Raw genomic sequence first — 21,716 nt, forward strand, 5'->3', positions numbered from 1 at the left:
AGAACTGTTGATTTTAAAAATTGTCTCTATAGCGCCTGAATGACAGCACAGCAAGTAGGGTGTTTGCCTTGCATGTCACTGACCAGATTTGATCCTCAACATCCCAGGTGGTCTCCCCCCCTCCCCTCACCAGTCTGCCAGGAGTGATTGATTTCTGAGCACAGTGCCAGTAAGAACTCCTGAGCACCCCCTGGTGTTGTCCCAAAGAAAACAAAAAATAAATTAAAAAAAAATAGCCTCTATAGGAGCCAGATGAATAGCACAGTGGGTAGGGTGCTTGCCTAATCCCTGGCTTCCCCTATATGCCCTGAGCCCACCAGGATTTATTCCTGAGTGCAGAGCCAGGAATAACCCTTGCGTACCACTGAGTGTGCCCCCCCCCAAAAAAAAACCCCCACAAAATACAAGTTAAATTGCCTCTAATTTTCTAACTTTATTGTAATATTTCTCATTCTGCTGTCTTTTCCTTCATAATTTTTTTATGGAAGGTAACTAACTGGTTGTTAATTAATGGATTTAATGCCATTTGAGTTTTAGGAGAATTTCTGTGCTTTGTTTATCATTGCTCCTGTGTGTAAAGCTGTGTGAGATGCACTATTTATTGCTCAGTCTGTATCACAAGGTACTTGTGACCTTGAGTGATTATTGAGGACATTTTAATATGGACTTAGAATTTAGGTACACCAGGCCAATTATTTTAAGAAACTTATTTTGACCTTGTTCTCTTTATTTTGCCCTCATTTTGTTTAAGATACAAGTTTAAGAGTTTTAAAATAGGGTCCAGAGTGGTAGTGCAAGTGATAGGGCGTTTGCCTTGCACATGCTGACCTAGGACAGACTGCGGTTTGATTCCCCGGCATCCCATATGGTCCCAAACCAGGAGTAACCCCTGAGTGTGTGGCCCAAACCACCCCCTCCCCAAATAGAGTTTCAAAATTTTTCTGATGCAACCAGTTGCCTATGGTATGTTGTAATCCAGCAGTTTTTTTATTTGGTTGGTTGTTTTTTGAGCCACACCCAGCAGCAGTGGTCAAGGTTTACTCCTGGCTCTGCACTCAGAAATTACTCTTGGCAGGCTCTGGGGACCATTTGGGATGCTGGGGATCAAACCCAGGTTGGCCATGAGCAAGGCAGACATCCTACCTGCTATGCTATCACTCCTCCCTAATCCAGCATTTTCTGGGGTTTTGTTTTTTTTGTTTGGGTTTTGGGTCACACCTGGCAGCACTCAGGGGTTACTCCTGGCTCTGCGCTCAGAAATCGCCTTGGCATATGGGGGAACCATATGGGATGCTGGGATTTGAACCACTGTCCTTCTGCATGCAAGGCAAACGCCTTACCGCTATGCTATCTCTCCGGCCCAGCAGTTTTGTCAGATAGAAACAATCCTCTAATTATTCTTTGGTAAGTATTTAAATTAAAATTAAGAACACTATTATTGGGGGGGGGGGGTGTTAGGCCACACATAGTGCTTAAAGTTAGTTCTGCTCAGGAGGGATTCCTAGCAGTGCTTGGGTCAGCCACATGTAAGGCAGGCACCTTAACCCTATAATATATACTACCTCTATCAGATTATCAGATCCCTTTTTATATTAATTAGCAAATTTTGAGGCCACTTCCTGCAGTGCTAAGGGTTGCTCTCAGCTCTGTGCTATTGTGGGAGGGGGAAAAGGGGATTATTCCAACAAGTACAGGGGAACTGTTTGGTACCAGGGCTAACTGGTGTTGGCCGCATGCAAGGCAAGTACCTTTACCCCTGTGCTCTCTCCCTGGCCCTAGTTAAAACTTTGTTTGATTTTATTTTGGGGCCACACCTGGCAGTGCTCAGGGGACCAGATGGGATGCTTGGAATTGAACCTGAATCCGCTGCATGCAATGCAAATGCCCTACCCACTGTGTTATTGCGCTGGCCCTCCTAGTTAAACCAGTCTTAATAAGAGCTAGGGACAGGAGCCAGAGCAATAGCACAGAAGAAGAGTGCCTTGCACGCAGCTGACCCATAGCTATTTCTGTAACTCCTGAGAGTCACCAGGCATGGCCAAAAACAGAGAGGGGGGGGGAGAGGGGGGGAGGGAGGAAGGGAGGGAGAGAGAGAGAGAGAGAGAGAGAGAGAGAGAGAGAGTCAACACCTTCCTTATATTTCTATTTTTTTATATCTTTCTTACTGCTCAGAGTAGATCATTTTTCTGTGGGTTTCTGTATCCCTTTTGGATCCTGAAGTGTAGTTTTAGACTACACAAAAACTTCACTCTATCTTTACAGTGTCCAAGTTGTTTTGCTATTTTGCAGAAAAACTTGTGTTTACTAGAGTTGCTATCACCACTTTGTAATGTCACGGAAGAAATTAAGAACGATGGGCTCATTTTTTTCTGTGCTCTTGATGTTGCTAAATTAAACTAAATGTCCTTTACTTATCTTCCCCCTGCTCAACACCACAGCTTGCTAACTAACCCTTTATACTATGGGGAGTCACTCCATGGGGCAAGGGGTAACTTAACTGATATGTCCCCTCAACTGCCCTTTTTGCTCAGAGAGAAGTTAAGTTATTTGACTGCATGAAGAAAAGCAATGGTTTAAATGGGAGTTGTCAAGAATACTCTAGGCCCCAGAGTATAGAGAGAAGGAAATAAATTAAGTGGAGGAGGAGAAACACAAATAAAAAAGGATAGAACAAGGGCTAAGAGGTCTCAGGTGCATTTATTGGTGGTACTAAGAAAGGACTGGACTATATCCAAGCCAAAGTCAACCGCCATGATGTAATCATGGGATCCAAACTTCAACAATCAAAACTTGGCTGGTCCGAGTGCAGTGGTATTTACAATTAATTGATCACAGCCAGCTACAGATTTCTTTCTTCCATCTTCACTCTCACTGCTTCACTTGACTAGCCTTGGGGGAAAAAAGTCAAAACTTAAAATGGACTTGATATCCTGGCAGGCCTGGGAACATTGGGGGGAGGTCGACACTGGTGGTGGGATTGGCTCTGAAATATTGTATGTCTGAAACCCAACTATGAAGAATTTTGTAAATAACAATTTCAATTAAAAATAAGTTAGGTTATTTGATAACAGTGGTCAAAATTAGGATTGATTTTTTGGCTGTTTTTAGTTTTGGGGGCCACACCTGATTATGCTCAGGGCTAACTCCTGGTGCTGCACACAAGAATCATTCTGGGGGGCCGGGCAGTGGCGCTAAAGGTAAGGTGCCTGCATTGCCTGCGCCAGCCTTGGACGGACCGCGGTTCGATCCCCCGGTGTCCCATATGGTCCCCCAAGCCAGGAGCAACTTCTGAGCACATAGCCAGGAGTAACCCCTGAGCGTTACTGGGTGTGGCCCAAAAACCAAAAAAAAAAAAAAAAAGAATCATTCTGGTGGGCTCAGGAGACCTTAATGGGATGCTGAGGATCAAACCCAGTTGCTCTATGCAAGGCAAACGCTCTTCCCAGTATACTGTCTCTTCAGCCCGGGGCTTATTCTATTTTAGCTGGAATTGTTAACTTCCTTTATTGTTGGCATTTTACTTCTTGGCATCTTCCCTCTATCATCCACGATACCATGATAATTCATATGTTAGGGTTTTTCTCGTTGCTATAACTACTATGAAATAGTTATTTCTATCAAGACAAGAAAAATCCTTGAGATTGAGATAAAAAGTACTGAACAGTATATATTCCAGTCTGTCTGTACCCCCAAGAAAATCCTATGAAGTTTAGTGAAATGCCTTGAAATTGATGCATTGATCTTTGCTTTGGAAACAGTATGAAGAAAACATTATTAGTTGCCATCTGTGAAGTTTCTCAGCCTTTGCCTGACAGTAAGTTGAGGGCTGAGAGACCCCGAGCCAATAACTGGCAGACCTGAAATTAGAGAAATAACTTTTTAAAATATATTCAACTTGGTTAAGTAATTCAGATTGTGAAGTCTTTGAGTGTTTTTGTTCTTTAATTTTCTTCCTTCTTTGCTTCCTTCCTCCCTCCTTCCTTCACCCAATGTTAGGTTACTCCTGGCTCTACACTCAGGAATTACTCTGGCAATGATCAGAGGACCATATGGACCATATGGGATGCTGGGAATCAAACCTGGGTTGGCCCAAGGCAACTGTCCTGCTTCAGCCCAGTTGGTTGTTTTTCTTGATCATGGCACCTTCCTTTTTTTTTTTTCTATACCTTTGATAATGGCAGAATTAGTATATTTAGGAGGAAAAAAACAAAAACCTTTCACTTATTTTGAATCTAGATAATGGCCTTTTTAGATGTGATTTTTTTTTTTTTGATCTCCTGGACATTTGGAAGTGCTGACAGTATGGAATAACTTAATCTGAATTATAATCAAATGTAACGCAAATTGTGAAGTTTAAGAGTCCCTATTAGATTTACTTGAAGATGGGCTGCACTTTTGAATTTATGTATCCTTTATAGTATATGCTTCAAATTATTCTTTGTTTGGAGAGCCATTAGTCACTTTGCAACTTTGCGTGGTTGGCATCATTTATTAAATTCTTGCCATCTTAACATTTCTTTTGTTTGTTTGATTTTTTGTTTTTTTGGGCCACATCCAGCAGCGCTCAGGGGTTACTCCTGGCTCTATGCTCAGAAATCGTTCCTGGCAGGCTTGGGGGACTATATGGGATGCCTGGATTAGAACTAAACTACTGTCCTTTTCTTTGTTTTGTTTTGTTTTGTTTTGTTTTGTTTTTGTTTTTGAGCCACACCTGGTGGTGCTCAGGGGTTACTCCTGGCTATCTGCTCAGAAATAGCTCCTGGCAGGCACCGGGGACCATATGGGACAACGGGATTCGAACCAACCACCTTAGGTCCTGGATGAGCTGCTTGCAAGGCAAACGCTGCTGTGCTATCCAGCCCCGAACTACTGTCCTACATGCAAGGCAAACACCCTACCTCCATGCTATCTCTCCAGCCCCCATTTTAACATTTCTTTTTTGTTCGATTTTTGTTTTGGAGCCACACCCAGCAGTGCTCAGGGGTTACTTCTGGCTCTATCCCCAGAACGCTCCTGGCAGGCTCTGGAGACCTTATGGAAGGCCAGGAATCAAACCTGCTTCCTTCCTGGGTCAGCTGCATGCAAGGCAAATGCCCTACCGTTGCACGATTGCTCTGGCCCTTTTTTCATATTTTGTTGGATTTTCTTTTTTCTTTTTTTTTTAATGGAACACTTCACGAATTTTTGTGTCATCCTTGTGCAGGGGCCATGCTAATCTCTGTATCATTCCAATTTTAGTATATGTGCTGCCAAAGCGAGCATGGTTTTTCTATTTTTTTAATTGCCAAGCTCATTTTCTTTTTCTAGCCTACCATTAACAGGCAGAACCCTATCTGTTTAGTGCACTTTTAAATTTCTCTTCACATTTATTTTCTTTTGTAGGTTCTACGTGAAACATTTCCTCAGCATACTTTCCTCATGAATGGTCTCATTCAAGGTGTAAAGGTAAGAACAGTTTTTAAATGTGGTGAATCAAAACCAGAATTACTTAGTTGCTTAATTCTAGAAGGTTAAATGAGGCTCCTGAAAATGACTTATTACTTGTTCTGGAGACATAACCCCCTTTTTCAGGAAATACACTTTTTTTTTATCCATTCCTTTCCTTTCTAGAAAGAAAGAAGCTTGTTTAGAAATTGTTTTGTGGGGCCGGGCGGTGGCGCTGAAGGTAAGGTGCCTGCCTTGCCTGTGCTAGCCTTGGACAGACCGCGGTTCGATCCCCCGGTGTCCCATATGGTCCCCCAAGCCAGGAGCAACTTCTGAGCACATAGCCAGAAGTAACCCCTGAGCGTTACCGGGTGTGGCCCAAAAACCCAAAAAAAAAAAAAGAAAAAGAAAAAAAAAAGAAATTGTTTTGTGGTTGTATTTTGGGGGTGGTATAGGGTATGGGCCACACTCCATGCTCCAGGTTTATTCCTGAACTCTGGGACCACTCTTGGTTGGGTTTAGTGGAGTACATGGGGTGCTGGGGATCGAATCAAATTCACGTTGGCCATGACCAAAACAATCTCTTACACATCTCTGGCCTCTTATTTAAAATTTTAATGATGGGACTGAAGAGATAGCACAGCAGTAGGGCATTTGCCTTACATGCAGCCAGCCCAGAATGAATGTGGGTTCGATTCCTGACATCCCATATGGTTCCACAAGCCTGCCAGGAGCAATTTCTTCTGAGCGCAGAGCCAGGAATAACCCCTGAGCGCCACCAGGTGTGACCCAAAAAACAAAATAAATAATAAAGTTTTAATGATAACTGTATTTAACATTTTAACTTTTACTGTTTGGTAGCCGATAAAAAGATTTTATTTAGGTCTAAATTACAAGTAATTGGGGGATAACATTTGACCTTTGCTTCTGGTTCCCCTCCCTCCAGGGTCTTCTCTCTTTTCTCAGCGCCCCTCTTATAGGTGCCCTCTCTGATGTTTGGGGGAGGAAACCCTTTCTCCTTGGCACAGTTTTCTTCACCTGCTTCCCAATTCCATTGATGCGGATCAGCCCATGGTGAGTGACCTTCACACATGCTGCAGGGTACCTCTCCAGCATTTCAAAGCGGGTTCTGGTTTGTCTCCTTGCTGAGGCCTGTTAGGACATTTGCCATTTTCTAGAAGAGTAGTGAAAACTTTATAAAACAAAAGATAAGTTATTTTGGAGAGTAAATAAAGCAAAGCAGTGTCTGAGTGACTATTCCTTGAGGTCAGTTGCTGGAGTTCTTGAAGGAAATCCCAGATTTTACCACTTCCGTTGTTGACTTTGCAGATGTTTTTGTCAGCTTATCTTTCAGAGGCACTGACCTGAGTTTTATTTTGTTTTTTGGACAATACCCAGCAGAGTTTAGTAGTTATTCCTGTACTCCTGGACATGCTGGGGGACCATATGGGATTGAAATTGAGTTGGCTGCATGCAAGGCAAATGCCTTTCCTACTTCTTTTTTTTTTTTTTTTTTTTTTTTTTTGGTGTTTGGGCCATACCCGTTTGACGCTCAGGGGTTATTCCTGGCTATGTGCTCAGAAATCGCCCCTGGCTTGGGGGGACCATATGGGACGCCGGGGGATTGAACCGCGGTCCTTCCTTGGCTAGCGCTTGCAAGGCAGACACCTTACCTCCAGCGCCACCTGCCTTTCCTACTTCTATCCTCCAACCCCTGGGAGTATAGTTTTGATACCATAGTCACTTTTGTGTATACTCTGCTAAGACTGAAAGCTTTTTTTCTAAATGATGACTATTAAATTTTTGTTTGTTTTTGGGCAATACCCCATACATAATACTCAGTATTATAACCTCTGTCAGTGCTCTGAAAACTATATACAGTGTTGGGAATCAAACCCAGGGTTATCCACTTTGAAGGCTTTACCCCTATGCTGTCTCTCTTGCCCCTCTTTTTTTTTTTTTTTTGGTTTTTGGGTCACGCCCGGCAGCGCTCAGGGGTTACTCCTGGCCTGGCTCTACGCTCAGAAATCCTGGCAGGCTTGGGGGACCAAATGGGATGCCAGGATTCCAAACATTGGAAGCATAGATAAACAGATGGGAATATATTAAGCTGAGAAGCTTCTGCACCTCAAAGGAAACATTGCCCAGGATACAAGAGCCACCCACCGAGTGGGAGAAACTATTCACCCAATACCCATCAGATATGGGGCTAATATCCAATATATACAAAGCACTGATAGAACTTTACAAGAAAAAAATCATCTAATCCCATCAAAAAATGGGGAGAAGAAATGGACAGACACTTTGACAAAGAAGAAATACAAATGGCCAACGGGCACATGAATCAATGTTCTACATCACTAGTCATCAGGGAGATGCAAATCAAAGCAACTATGAGGTACCATCTCATACCACAGAGATTGGCACACATCACCAAGATTGAGAACAAACAGTGCTAGCGGGGACGTGGAGAGAAAGGAACTCTTACCACTGCTGGGAATGCCAGCTAGTCCAACCTTTATGGAAAGCGATATGGAGATTCCTCCAAAAACTGAAAATTGAGCTCCCAGATATACTACTCCTAGAAATATACTCTAGGAACACAAAATTACAATACAAAAATTCCTTCCTCACACCTATATTCATTGCAACACTATTATCAATAGCCAGACTCTGGAAACAACCAAGATGTCCTTCAACAGATAAATGACTAAAGAAACTGGTACATATACACAGTGGAATATTATGCAGCCATCAGGAGAGATGAAGTCATGAAATTTTCCTATACATGGAATCTATTATGCTGAGTGAAATAAGTCAGAGGAAGAGAGATAGATGCAGAATAGTCTCACTCATCTATGGGTTTTAAGAAAAATAAAAGACATTCTTGAAATAATTTTCAGAGACAAAAGAGGGAAGGACTGAAGCTTCACGACATGAAGCTCACCACGAAGAGTGATGAGCAGTTAGAGAAATAACTACATTGAGAACTATCATAACAATGTGAATGAATGAGGGAAGTAGAAAGCCTGTCTAGAGTACAGGCGGGAGTGAGGAGATTGGGACATTGGTGATGGGAATGTTGCATTGGTGGGGGGGGGTGGTGTTTTTTACATGACTGAACCCCAACCACAATCATGTTTGTAATCAAGGTGTTTAAATAAAAATATTAATTAAAAAAAAAAAAAGAAATTAGGGGCTGGAGAGATAGCATGGAGGTAAGGCATTTGCCTTTTATGCAGAAGGACAGTGGTTTGAATCCCGGCATTCCATATGGTATCCGTGCCTGCCAGGAGCGATTTCTGAGCGTGTAGCCAGGAGTAACCCCTGAGCACTGCTGGGTGTGACACAAAAACAAACAAACAAAAAACCCAAGAAATTAAAAAATAGGGGCCAGAGTGATATCATAGCAGTAGGGCATTTGTCTTGCATGTGGCCAACCCAGGAAGGACCCAGGTTCAATGCCCAGCATCCCATATGGTCCCCCAAGCCTGCCAGGAGCAATTTCTGAGCACAGAGCCAGGAGTAATCTCTGACTGCTTCTGGATATGACCCAACCCCCTCCCAAAAAAAAAAAGAGAAATAAAAAAATAAGCTATGTGTTGCCATTTCTTAAGCAGTGACAATTATACTTCTTTCTTCCCGTAATTTTATTTGCTGTTTTGACAGTACCTATTTTATGTCCTAACTTATACAGGATGTATTTGACTCTGATAATAAATATACACAGATATTACTTCTGTCCTGACTAATTAAAAAAATTTTTTATAGGTGGTATTTTGCCATGATTTCAGTGTCTGGAGTCTTCTCAGTCACATTCTCTGTGATATTTGCCTACGTGGCTGATGTCACGCAGGAGCATGAACGAAGTACTGCTTATGGATGGGTAAGAAAATTTTCAACAAAATAAATAACATTCTTTAAAAAAATTACTGAGATAATACATCTATAGTATTGATATGTACAAGAATCTAAAGCAATCAAAAGGAAAGAACATATAAAACAATTTTGCCTCCAATGCTCGAATGGCAAGAATGAGATTACTGATAATTTATTCTCTGATTTAAAGTTAGAGAAGAGGGGCCGGCACGGTGGCGCTAGAGGTAAGGTGTCTGCCTTGCCAACGCTAACCTAGGACAGACCGTGGATCGATCCCCCGGCGTCCCATATGGTCCCCCAAGCCAGGAGTGACTTCTGAGTGTATAGCCAGGAGTAACCCCTGAGCATTACCAGGTGTGGCCCCAAAACAAAAATAAAATAAAATAAAGTTAGAGAAGAAACAGGAATGTGTATTCGGTTGCAGATTTTGTTTAAGAAAACTTGAGAGTGTGAGTGTATGTGTTGTTTAAGAAAACTTGAGAGAGAGAGAGAGAGAGTGTGTGTGTGTGTGTGTGTGTGTGTGTGAGACAGAGAGGGAGAGGGAGGGGGGGGAGAGTGGGGGGGGGAGAGGGAGAGGGAGAGAGAGAGAGCGCTGACTTCTTGATCAAGCTTAGAAAGTAAACAGCTGTTAAGGTCAGCAGTATGTGGGCCACTTGAGTTAGAGAGTGTTAGAGCTCCAGCCAGCTATGTTCATCTACTATTGGACTGCTTGTTGCATGTCCCAGGGACATTTGGGACATGGTACCATAGAAAAAGGATTATTTACATTTTGGCAAACTTAATGCATACCAACAGTTACAGAGACCTTTCCTTTAATATCTGGGCTAGATAATCATTTCTAATTTCGTAGCCATATAATAGAATCTTGGTAATATAGAAGAAAAATCTATGGGCAGTGGTCCTGCCATAGAGTTGAAGGTCCTCAGTACCTCCTTTACCACACTTATACAGCTTTTCTCTTTATCACTGGAAATACTCCTCATGATACTAGTTTGTCTTCAATTTTGTTACCTTTTTGTTCCTTGCTTTCAGAAGAATTTGTTTTGTTTTATTTTGGGGCCACACCAACAATGTTCATGCTCTGCATTCAAGAATTATTCCTGGTATGATCAGGAGACCATATGGGATGCTGGGGATCAAACCTAAGTTGGCTGCATACAAGGCAAGCACCCTATATGTTGTACTATCGTTCTAGCCCCAGGAAATTTATACAAATCTGTAGGGCTAGGTTTTAAGAAGAGATTTTGAGGGTACTGGAACCAACTTATTCACAACACTTAAGCCAAAAGAGTTAAAAAGTTTACCAGCTAGAGAGATAGTATAATAGGCAGGACACTTGCCTTGCATGCAGCCAACCTGCATTTGTTGCCCCAAACCAAAAATAATTTTTTTTTTTTTTTTTGGTTTTTGGGCCACACCCTGTGACGCTCAGGGGTTACTCCTGGCTATGCGCTCAGAAGTTGCTCCTGGCTTCTTGGGGGACCATATGGGACGCCGGGGGATCGAACCGCGGTCCGTCCTAGGCTAGCGCAGGCAAGGCAGGCACCTTACCTCCAGCGCCACCGCCCGGCCCCCAAAAATAATTTTTTTGTTATCAAGAGTATCTTTGTTAATTTATTTTTCTTTGGTTTGTTTTTGTTTGTTTGTTTTTGTTTTTGATTTTGGGTCACACCCAGCAGCACTCAGGGTTACTCCTGGCTCTGTACTCAGAAGTCACTCCTGTCAGGCACGGGGGACCATATGGGATGCCGGGATTTGAACTCCATCTGTTTGAATCATCTGCGTGCAAGGCAAATGCCTTACTGCTGTGCTATCTCTGCGGCCCTGTTTTTCTTTATGGATTTTGAAGTTTATGGGTTTTAGTTGAATCATTTATTGAATATTAAGTATCATACACAAAGATTGATTAAAAATGCTTAAAAGGGGGCCGGAGAGGTAGTATAGCGGTGTTTGCCTTGCAAGGCCGATCCAGGACCTAAGGTGGTTGGAATCCCAGTGTCCCATATGGTCCCCCGTGCCTGCCAGGAGCTATTTCTGAGCAAATAGCCAGGAGTAACCCCTGAGCACCGCCGGTTGTGGCCCAAAAAACCAAAAAAGAAATGCTTAAAAGGGGGAGGGGCTGGAGATATAGCTTGGAAGTAGGGCATTAGTCCTCCATGCAGAAAGACTGGTTCAAATCCCAGCATCCCATATGGTCCCCTGAGCATACTAGGAGCAATTTCTGAGCATAGAGCCAGGGGTAACCCCTGAGTTACTGAGTGTTGCTGGGTGTGACCCAAAAACAAACAAAAGAAGAGCTTAAAAGAACAAATTGTTATATAAAGATCGGGTCCAGAGAAATAATACAGGGATTTAGGTGCTCTTCTTGTACATGTAAAACCGAGTTTTGGGGTTGTTTTTCTTGTCTATTTTGTTTTGCTTTTTTGGGCCACAGTCTGGGGTGATGCTCAGAAGTAACTGGCTCTAAACTCAGGAATCACTCCTGGTGATGCTCAGGGAATCATAAAGGATGCTGGGAATCAAACCTGGTTGGCTATGTGCAAAGTAAGTGCCTTACATGCTGTACTATCTCTCTGCTCCATGGAGACTAGTTTTACATGGAGTCTTCATTTGTTTTGAGCATTCCACAATAAATGGAGATTTCCATAATGAAGGCAGTGAATAGCCTTCTATGTTCTGCTTGCGAGCATGGGACAGCAGTGCAGTTCCAGATATTCCAGAGAGGTTGAGAGTGAGGGCCAACAGCAAACACAGCTCAAGGATTTTCTTCTCTTCTCAGTGCTAGGGAAATGGGCACTAAAGGGTAGAAGGTATTCATTGGAGGTAGAAATCAAGCACAGCCCCTAATGAATTTTTAGGTATTATCATTAGCCCTGTAGTATTTGTTTTTATCCCTCTTTGCACTTTTCCATTAACCGTTTGAAGAAGCCTCTAAAGAGTACATGCTTTGTTTTTATTTCAAATAAGATATCATAACTTTCTAGGATAATTTTAATTAATCATTGTGAACTGATTCTTAAAATCACCACCATTTCTTCTTTATGTAAAGTCTGTGTACAACATCTTCTACACTGTTTTAAAACCAAGGAGAGATGGCTACAGACAGCCCTGTGGGCCTGTGGAGACTTGGCATTACTGTGGCAGGCCCTAAATGAACATGTGTCTTCCACAGGTCTCTGCCACTTTCGCGGCCAGTCTGGTCAGCAGTCCTGCCATCGGCGCATACCTCTCAGCCAATTATGGAGACAGCCTTGTGGTGCTGGTTGCCACTGTGGTGGCTCTTGTGGACATCTGTTTCATCTTACTGGCTGTCCCAGAGTCTTTGCCAGAAAAAATGAGGCCGCTTTCCTGGGGAGCTCAGATTTCTTGGAAACAAGCAGATCCTTTTGCGGTAAATAAAAACATAACTTTATCTTACTGTTAGTCATACGGATAGAGGATATCTCTACAGTCTTAAACATCTAGGTATTTGTTGATTCATTTCCTTCTCCAGTAAAAAAAATAGAAAAGAGTTTAAGTATAAATAAGGGACTGAGGTAGACTGCAACAAGAAGCATTTATAACTAGCATCTCTTGTGGCTGGAGAGATAGCACAGTGGTAGGGCATTTGCCTTGCCCGTGGCTACCCAAGATGGGCCTGGGTTCAATTCCCTGCACCCCATATGGTCCCTGAAGCCTGCCAGGAGTGATGTAAGCTTAGTAACACCTGAGCCCCCTCGAGGTGTGGACCCCCACCCCCCAAAATAAGAACTAATATCTTTAAAGTGAATTGTGGGGCTGTAATAGAGAATTACACCTCAGAGATGGTTTGAAAAAAATGTGGAATTTTAAAGGAAGGGTGGCTCCTTTCTTATTTCCTCTTCACCTACATTATCTGGTTTGCAATTGGTCTTGTTTTCTTTTTTGATTTTGGATCATACCTAGCAGTGTCAGTGTTTAATACTGACTCTGCAGTCAAGGACCACTGCTGGTAGGGCTTGCTTTTTGGCCAAGTACAAGTCCTACTCACTATACTATCTCTCTGACCCTTAAATTGTTTTTAAGGAAAAAATAATAACTAGATTTGATATTTGCTTTTACTGCTCTTTAGAACTTTTACTTCTAAAATGGAAACAAACTACATGAGTTTTTAATAGTTTTGTTTAAAAATTAAACCTTTAAAGATAGGTTTTGTTTGGGGAGGTTGTTATTGTTGGTTGTGCTCAAGGCTTACTCCTGGCTCTGCACTCAGGAATCACTCCTAAGAGGGCATGACAGACCATATTGGGGTACCAGAGATCAGGCACAGGTCTACCATGTGCAAGGCAAACACCCTACCTACCCACTATACTATTTTTCCAGCTCCCTAAAAGATAAAAGTTTTATCTTTCAGGAAGAATATATTTAAAAGGAAAAATAACTCATTTGAAATACTCTTCCTAAAAGAGATTCCTCGATACATAGTCTTGGGACCTGGCTGACTCTCTGTGTGTGACGATGTCAAACAACCAAGAGATATTTAGAGATGGAATGCAATGATGGACCAGGAGCTGACAAGCCTCCCACCTGGTCTTGTAATGGTCCATATTTCACACAGAAGGTGGAGGTGGGAATTTCTGGAGCTCATGATCCAGAACTGTGGAATTAATTATGATTTAGCAGACCTAGTTCATAGCAGGCTTTCAGTGAATGTGAGCTACTTTTGCTTTTAATTATGGGAAAGTCACAGCTCAGATATCCCAGAGGCACTGTTGTCCTTTACATCTCTGAAACAATCATTTTTCTTAGAATTACTCGACATTTCTATGTAAATAGAAATTTAAGAGTTTTTGAGCATAGCTGTAACATATAAGAATTTCAATTAGAGGGGCCGGAGAGATGGCATAGAGGTAAGGGATTTTCCTTGCATGCAGAAGGATGGTGGTTCGAATCCAGCATCCCATATGGTCCCCTGAGCCTGCCAGGAGCAATTTCTGAGCGCTTAAAAAAAATTTTTTTTTTATTAGAGAATCTTGTTATCACTGACCCCATGACTGGAGTTTATTTACTTTTTTAATTTTTTTTTTTTTGCCAATTTTAAAAGCAAATTGAATATTATTAACATTTTAAAGAATAGAGTGAACTTAAAAGTATAATGAAGATCCCCTGGTGCTTATGATTTTAAAAGAACAATGAATAAAGCAATCAACATTTTCTTTGAAAGTTAAACCTAGGAGTCCAGAGAAAGGCCTAGCTCTGCATGCGAGGTGCCTCTCTGGGTTAATCCCTGGCACCTCAGATGGTTCCCATGAACCTAAGAGAGTCACTTCTGTGTACTGCCAGGCATGTCCCCAAAACTCCAGAAAAAAAAATCAAAGTATAGGGGCCGAAGAGATAGCATGAAGGTAGGGCGTTTGCCTTACATGCAGAAGGACAGTGGTTTACATTCCAGCATCTCATATGGTTTCCTGAGCCTCCCAGGAGCGATTTCTGAGCATAGAGCCAGGAGTAACCCCTGCGCGATGCCAGGTGTGACCCAAAAACAAAAACAAAAAAAAAGTATATTCAGGGTCTATTTCAGGTTGTTGAATCATTTTAATTAACAAAGATGAACAAGTGTAGTTGTTTTTAAGCTGTAGTATTTGAAGTATATCCTTCTGAAATAAGGATTTGTGTGAAAGAGATAATGATAAGACTTCATTTAAGGTATTTTTTTCCTCCTATTCAACTTCTCTTATTAAATCTAATGAAATTAATGTCCAGAATATCGGTGATTTTCAATCTACTGGCTTTTTAAAAAATGTGATTGATTTTCTCTTTTTTTTTTCTAGTCCCTAAAGAAAGTTGGCAAAGATTCCACTGTTCTGCTAATCTGTATCACTGTGTTTCTTTCGTACCTTCCTGAAGCTGGACAGTATTCAAGTTTTTTTCTTTATCTCAGGCAGGTGCGTAGTGGTGGACATATAATTAGCTTTTGAACATGGGAAAATAAAAGATGGGTCTAAAGGTATTTGGGGGCAAGATTATAGAAAAAGAAGTTGTGTGAATGTACACATATTAATGTAAGCTTTTATATAAGGAGTCAACTTTTAATGCAGTGTTTTAAAAAATAAAAGTTTTTACTGGGGGAAATTTCCTTGAGAGTTACATGTAAAGAGAAATAAAAATTGAATTTATGATGATTTAGCCTTTAATATTTAGACTTCAGGTTTAGTTTTTAATCGTTTTATTTTAGCACTGTAGTTACAAAATTGTTCATTTTGGGGCCGGGCGGTGGCGCTGGAGGTAAGGTGCCTGCCTTGCCTGCGCTAACCTAGGATGGACCGCGGTTCGATCCCCCGGCGTCCCATATGGTCCCCCAAGAAGCCAGGAGCAACTTCTGAGCGTATAGCCAGGAGTAACCCCTGAGCCTCAGGGTGTGGCCCAAAAACCAAAAAAAAAAAAAAAAAAAAAAATTGTTCATTTTAAGTCATACAATTTATATCATCCTTCACCAGTGCACCCTTCCCACCACTGATGTCTCCTGTTTCCCTCCCGCCTCCTGCCTCTGTCTTGCTCTAGGGCAGGCAATTTCTCTGTTTCTTTCTCTGTCTCTGTCTCTCTCTGTCTCTCTGTCTATTTCTAAGAAAGTGGTACCATGCATATTTATCTCTGTTCAGCACCCAGTTCTTGTCCAGAGAGATCAATTCCAACTATCATTGTCATAGTATCCCTTTTTTGTCCTAACTGCACTGTTCCACTATTTGTGGCAAGCTTCCTTCCATGGAGTGGTCCTTCTGGCCCTCAGCTCTATTGCTCTGGATATTATTACCATACTATCTTTTATTTTTGCTATATCCCACAAATGAGGGAAATTATTCTGTCTCTCCTTTTCCCCCAGACTTATTTCACTCAGCATAATACTTCATATCCATTCATGTATAAGCAAATTTCATGACTTCAATTTCCTAAGAACTGCATCGTTTTCCATTGTGTAGATGTACCACAATTTCTTTAGCCACTCACTTAAGTTGTTTCTAGATTCTGGCTATTGTGAATAGTGGTGCAGTGAACGTAGGGATGCAAAGGGCTTTTCTGCATTGTTTTGCATTGCTCCTAGGGTATATTCCTAAAAGTGAAATTGCTGGGTTATATGGAAGCTCAATTTCTAGTGTGTTTGTTGGTTTTTTTGGGGGAGGGTTGTTTTGGTTTTGATTTTTGGACCACACCCGGCAGGGGTTACTCCTGATTCTGCACTCAGAAATTGCTCCTGGCAGACTCAGGGGACCAGATGGGATGCTGGGACTTGAACCCTGGTTCATCCCAGGTCAGCCATGTGCAAGGCAAACACCCTACTGCTGTGCTCTTTTTTTTTTTGCCCTCTTTTTTTTTTTTTTTTTCAATTTCTAGTTCTTTGATGAATATTCATATTATTTTCCATAAAAGTTGGACCAGTAAACATTCCCACCAGCAGTAAATGAATCCCCTTTCTCCCCGTATCTGTGCCAGCACTAATTGTTCTGGTTCTTTGTGATATGTACCAGTCTCTGTGGTATGAGATGTTATCTTGCTGTTATATATTTGTTTTTGGCATTTGAGATGTTTCCAGATTTTGGCTATTGTGAAGAATGAACATAGGAGTGCAGAGGACTTTTCTGCATTGTGTTTATGGGCCCAAGGGTATATTCCCAGGAGCAGTATTACTGTTGAATGGAATCCTAGGTTTTTGAGGATTGTCCATATTGTTACAGAAATGTTTCCTTTTGGGAGTGAATTATGTTTTTGGATTTTTGGGCCACACCAGTCAATCTTTTAGCAAGGCAAAAGCTCTATCCACTGTGCTGTCTCTGGCCCCAAGAAATGTTTCTTTATACTTTGTTCTATGAGGTCTAGATATAAAGTACTCGTTTAATAGTTCCGATTTTTGGCACTGCCTTAATTTGCACTTTCAAGGTTTTATGACCTCTTCTCAGCTATTTATTCTATTAGGAGTTTTTTTTTTAGTAAAATACTTAGTTTTTGGGCCACACCCGGCAGTGCTCAGGGGTTACTCCTGGCTGTCTGCTCAGAAATAGCTCCTGGCAGGCACGGGGGACCATATGGGACACCTTAGGTCCTGGATCTGCTGCTTGCAAGGCAAACACCGCTGTGCTATTTCTCTGGGCCCTCTTTAGTAAAATATTTAACATGAAGTACTTTCTATCCACAGGTTATAGGTTTTGGATCTGTTAAAATTGCTGCATTTATAGCTATGGTAGGAATTCTGTCCATTGTGGCTCAGGTAAGTGTTTACCCCTTTTTAAAAGATGCTTTGAGAAATAACTAAATTGCTAGGAAGCTGCAGTGATGTTTATTACGATTCCTAGTGCCCTTATCTTGGTCCCTCCCCCTGCCATGGTAGCATCATTTATGCTACCATGTATCTATGATATAATATCAATGTCAAGAATCTAATGTGAATACATTCCACAAAACTATTACCTTTTTTTGGAGGCTGGAGAGATAGCATAGCAGTAGGGCATTTGCCTTGCACACAACAGATCCAGGACAGACAGTGATGGCCAACCAAGTACTATTTCTGGCACCATATATAGCCCCCTGAGCAGAGCCAGAAATATATCCTGATCAACAACCCCGTTCAGCTCAAAACAAAACAAAATTACAAAAACATAAGCAACCAAAAAAAGGTAATAGTTTTTTGTTTTGTTTTGTTTTGTTTTTCCTTTGGTTTTGTGTCATACCCAGTGGCTCTCGGGTTATTCCTGGCTCTGTGCTCAGAAATCACTCCTGGCAGTCTTGGGGGACCATATTGGATACCAGGAATTAAACCCAGGTTTGTCCCAGGTCGGCCAGATGCAAGGCAAAACCCTACCACTATGCTATCTCTCCAGCCCCAGCAACACCAAGATTTTAATTTAAGGTATTATGAAATAACTTTAGTAGAGGATTTTGATGTTATTTTAAATGTTGAAATATAAAGAAGCCCCAAAAAACAAGGAAAAAAAAGAAAGAGAAAAAAAATGAAATATAAAGAGGCTTGAGAATAAATTCCAAACTTCATCCTGTACTAAGTTCCTCCTTTCTCTTCCACTTTCCAATAAACTTTTCTACCTTCTAACTAAAACAATAAAAGTAAATTCCACTTTCTGCTATTTTTAAGTTAACAAATATGAGTGTATTAAATACCTGGCAGGGTGGCTAAATAGCATAGTGGGGAAGGCACTTTTCTTGCAGGTCTCTAACCAGGTTTTGATCCTTCCCCCACATTTGGTCCCCTAAGCCCACTAAGAATGATCCCTAAGCACAGAACCATGCATGAGTAAATCTAGAGCACCCAAGAAAACAAGACACTGACACTGCTTGGAGGCCATGAGCCTCCTTTTTTTTTTTTTTTTTTCCATTTTGGGGCCACACTGTTGTGCTTAGGAGTTATTCTTGGCTCTGCACTTAAAAATCACTTCTGATGGTCTTTTGAGGACTAAAATGGATGCCAGGGATCAAACCTGGGTCAGCTACATGGAATGCAAATGCCCTATATGTCATATCTTTCCAGTCCTTTTCTCTTGTACTCCACTCCCCTCTTCTCTTCCATTCCCCCAAAATAATTTTGACAAGCGTTAGAATTAACAAGGGCAATAGGCTTTTATTAACTCCTTTATCAGCAAATGTAAATTAAGTTACACTTAGCGGTTTGCTGGTATTTTTGTTTTGGCTTTTTAATTTAATTGGTCCATCAATTAACCAAAACTCATCTTTTATCCTATGCTTTTTAAACTCCCTTAATTAGTTTTTAGCAGAGAATTAATAAATTTCTAAATGTCCAATGTTGTAAGACTATTGATCACTGTCTGACAAAGCATCAGATAAGTTGACTTTCGGGAAGAGGGCTGAAGGCCTTGTTCCCTGGGTCATTCTGGAACCTCCTGAAGCATGGCTTTATTATCCTTCAGTACTGTGCAGTTCTTATGGTTTCAGGTCACACATATTGTTCATTGTTCCCTTGGAGCTCTGTGGTCATGATTAATAGACTTTGACTCAAATCTGTGTCTGTGCATGGTTTCTCAGGATTCTCTACTTTGCCTTGCAGACATTCTTTCTTAGCATCTTGATGAGATCCCTAGGAAATAAGAACACTGTCCTCCTTGGCTTAGGCTTCCAGATGTTCCAGTTAGCCTGGTATGGGTTTGGATCTCAGGCTTGGTAAGTGTCCCCTGTGGATTCTTTTTGTTGTTGTCTTGTTTTTTTGGGACAAACCTGGTGGTACTCAGGTTATTCTAGGCTCTGTGTTCAGGAATCACTCCTGGCAGACTTGGGACCATACGGGATCCTGGGTCTGCTGCATGCAAGGCAAGTGCACTATTCACTATGCTATCTATCACTCAAGCCCCTCCCCTGTGGATTCTTGTGAATTAACAGATGCCTCTTTTAGAGTAGCTCAAAGTGATTGGTTATGATATAAAATAATTTCCATTCATAAAGGATTATCTCTTTTTTGTTTTTGTTTTTGTTTTGTTTTGTTTTGTTTTGGATTATGGATTTTGGGTCACACCCGGCAGTGCTCAGGGGTTACTTCTGACTCTACGCACAGAAATAGCTCCTGGAAGGCTCAGGGGACCGTCTGAGAAGCTGGGATTCAAACCACTGTCCTACATATAAGGCAAATATCCTACCTCCATGCTATCTCTCCGGCCCCAATAAAGGATTATCTTAAGATAATAAAAATAATCTTAATTTTTATAATACCTGTCTTGAAGACAGGCAGGGAATGGGGAGAGGTAGGAAATGGGGAGACAATGATGGTGGGAAAGTTGCACTGGTGAAGAGGAATTATTCGGAGCCGGGCGGTGGCGCTAAAGGTAAGGTGCCTGCCTTGCCTGCGCTAGCCTTGGACGGACCGCGGTTCGATCCCCCGGTGTCCCATATGGTCCCCCAAGCCAGGAGCAACTTCTGAGCACATAGCCAGGAGTAACCCCTGAGCGTTACCGGGTGTGGCCCAAAAACCAAAAACAAAACAAAACAAAAATTAGAGGAATTATTCATTTTATGGCTGAAACTCGATGAGCATTTTTGTAACCCTTGTGCTCAAATAAATTATTTTTTTATAAAAGGGTTCCATTAAAAAAAGGGGGTTCCATTAGAAGATATTGGTTTTTTTTTTTTTTGTTATTGTTGTTTATTTGTTTTGTTTTTGGACCACAGCAGGTGATGCTCAAGGGTTACTTTGGCTATGCCCTCAGAAATTGCTCCTGGCTTAGGGGTCGATAAAGGATGCTGGGGTGGCCCAAAGACCAAAACAACAACAACAAAACAGTATGAAAGTTATTGTAAACTTTTTGATAGGGAAGTCAGGGGTGTTTTGGTCCTACCCAGGGTAGTTTCCTGGCTCTATTCTCAGAGATTAATCCTTGCATTGCTCAAGATCTCTCTGATCCATGATCAACTTTTTAATTCTTGATATTAATTAGTGCTTCAGCAAATATTCTCTATGCATCTTTAAAAAAAATAATCTTAATTTTTTATAATCAATATGTTAAAACTTTGAAATTTGAGAATATCAAATGCATTAAGGAGACAACATGGTTAGAGACAAAGGAATCTGATCATTTGCCTTAAGGTTCTTTTCCAATGTCTTCTGCTATATGGAGTTGTTCTGCATTTCATCTTCCAGTTCACTGATTCTGTCCTCGGCTGCTGTTACCCTGTTGGAGAGGCTTTCCATTTAGGTTTTCAGTTCAGCTATCGTGTTCTTCAGATCTGTTATTTAAGTTTGGGGTTTTCTGATTTCTATCTTTGTGTTCTATTCAGCTAGAGATGTTTTCTTTGATTTCCATGAGGATCCTCCATATTTCTATTCTAAACTCCTGAGAGATTAATCAGATGGTTGGTATTTTTTGGGTCATCAGAGCTATCATTTTTATTCTCTGTGCATGGTATTTGCCTGCAAGATTTCCCCATTGTCAGGCTTGTAGTGTGATTTTTCTTTTCCTGCATGTTATGGTGGGGTTCATTAGTTAGAGTGCGTGGCTGCGAAGCACTCTTCTGGAACCTCTAGGAGACAGTTTTTGCTGGGCCTTTCTTGGCCTTCTCAGGAGAGTTTCAGGAGACAGAAAAGAAGAGGAGAGGGAGGCCGGAGAGATAGCACAGTGGCATTTTGCCTTGCAAGCAGCCAATCCAGGACCTAAGGTGGTTGGTTCTAATCCCGGTGTCCCATATGGTCCCCTGTGCCTGCCAGGGGCTATTTCTGAGCAGATAGCCAGGAGTAACCCCTGAGCACCACTGGGTGTGGCCCAAAAACAAAAAAAAAAAAAGAAGGAGGAGGAGGAGGAGAGGAAGGGAGGAAAGTAGAGGGGAGGAGAAGAGACAGAAACACACAAAGACAACAGGTCCCCTCAGTCTCTCCCAGTTGGTAATCTCACTGCAGGGGCAGATCCTTCCCACCTGCCTTCACAGACAAAGGATCTACCTTTCTGCCAGGG

General features: G+C 41.7%; 1 protein-coding gene and 1 non-coding gene across 2 annotated transcripts in view; one reads left to right on the top strand and one right to left on the bottom strand.

Moving 5' to 3' along the window:
- MFSD14B (major facilitator superfamily domain containing 14B) overlaps positions 1–21,716 on the top strand; it is a 44,256-nt gene that overhangs the window by 16,814 nt on the left and 5,726 nt on the right. Inside the window, exons 3-9 of the mRNA XM_049770077.1 lie at positions 5,383–5,445; positions 6,371–6,498; positions 9,196–9,310; positions 12,476–12,694; positions 15,093–15,206; positions 17,450–17,521; positions 19,328–19,440. Of these exons, the coding sequence (XP_049626034.1) occupies positions 5,383–5,445; positions 6,371–6,498; positions 9,196–9,310; positions 12,476–12,694; positions 15,093–15,206; positions 17,450–17,521; positions 19,328–19,440 (824 nt within the window). The remainder of the gene's footprint in view (positions 1–5,382; positions 5,446–6,370; positions 6,499–9,195; positions 9,311–12,475; positions 12,695–15,092; positions 15,207–17,449; positions 17,522–19,327; positions 19,441–21,716) is intronic.
- On the bottom strand, positions 5,159–5,262 carry LOC126004793 (U6 spliceosomal RNA). Its single transcript, XR_007494044.1, has one exon. It is a non-coding gene; the product is annotated as a U6 spliceosomal RNA (small nuclear RNA).

Source organism: Suncus etruscus, chromosome 3, assembly GCF_024139225.1.
Source record: "Suncus etruscus isolate mSunEtr1 chromosome 3, mSunEtr1.pri.cur, whole genome shotgun sequence".
Lineage (NCBI taxonomy): Eukaryota > Metazoa > Chordata > Mammalia > Eulipotyphla > Soricidae > Suncus > Suncus etruscus.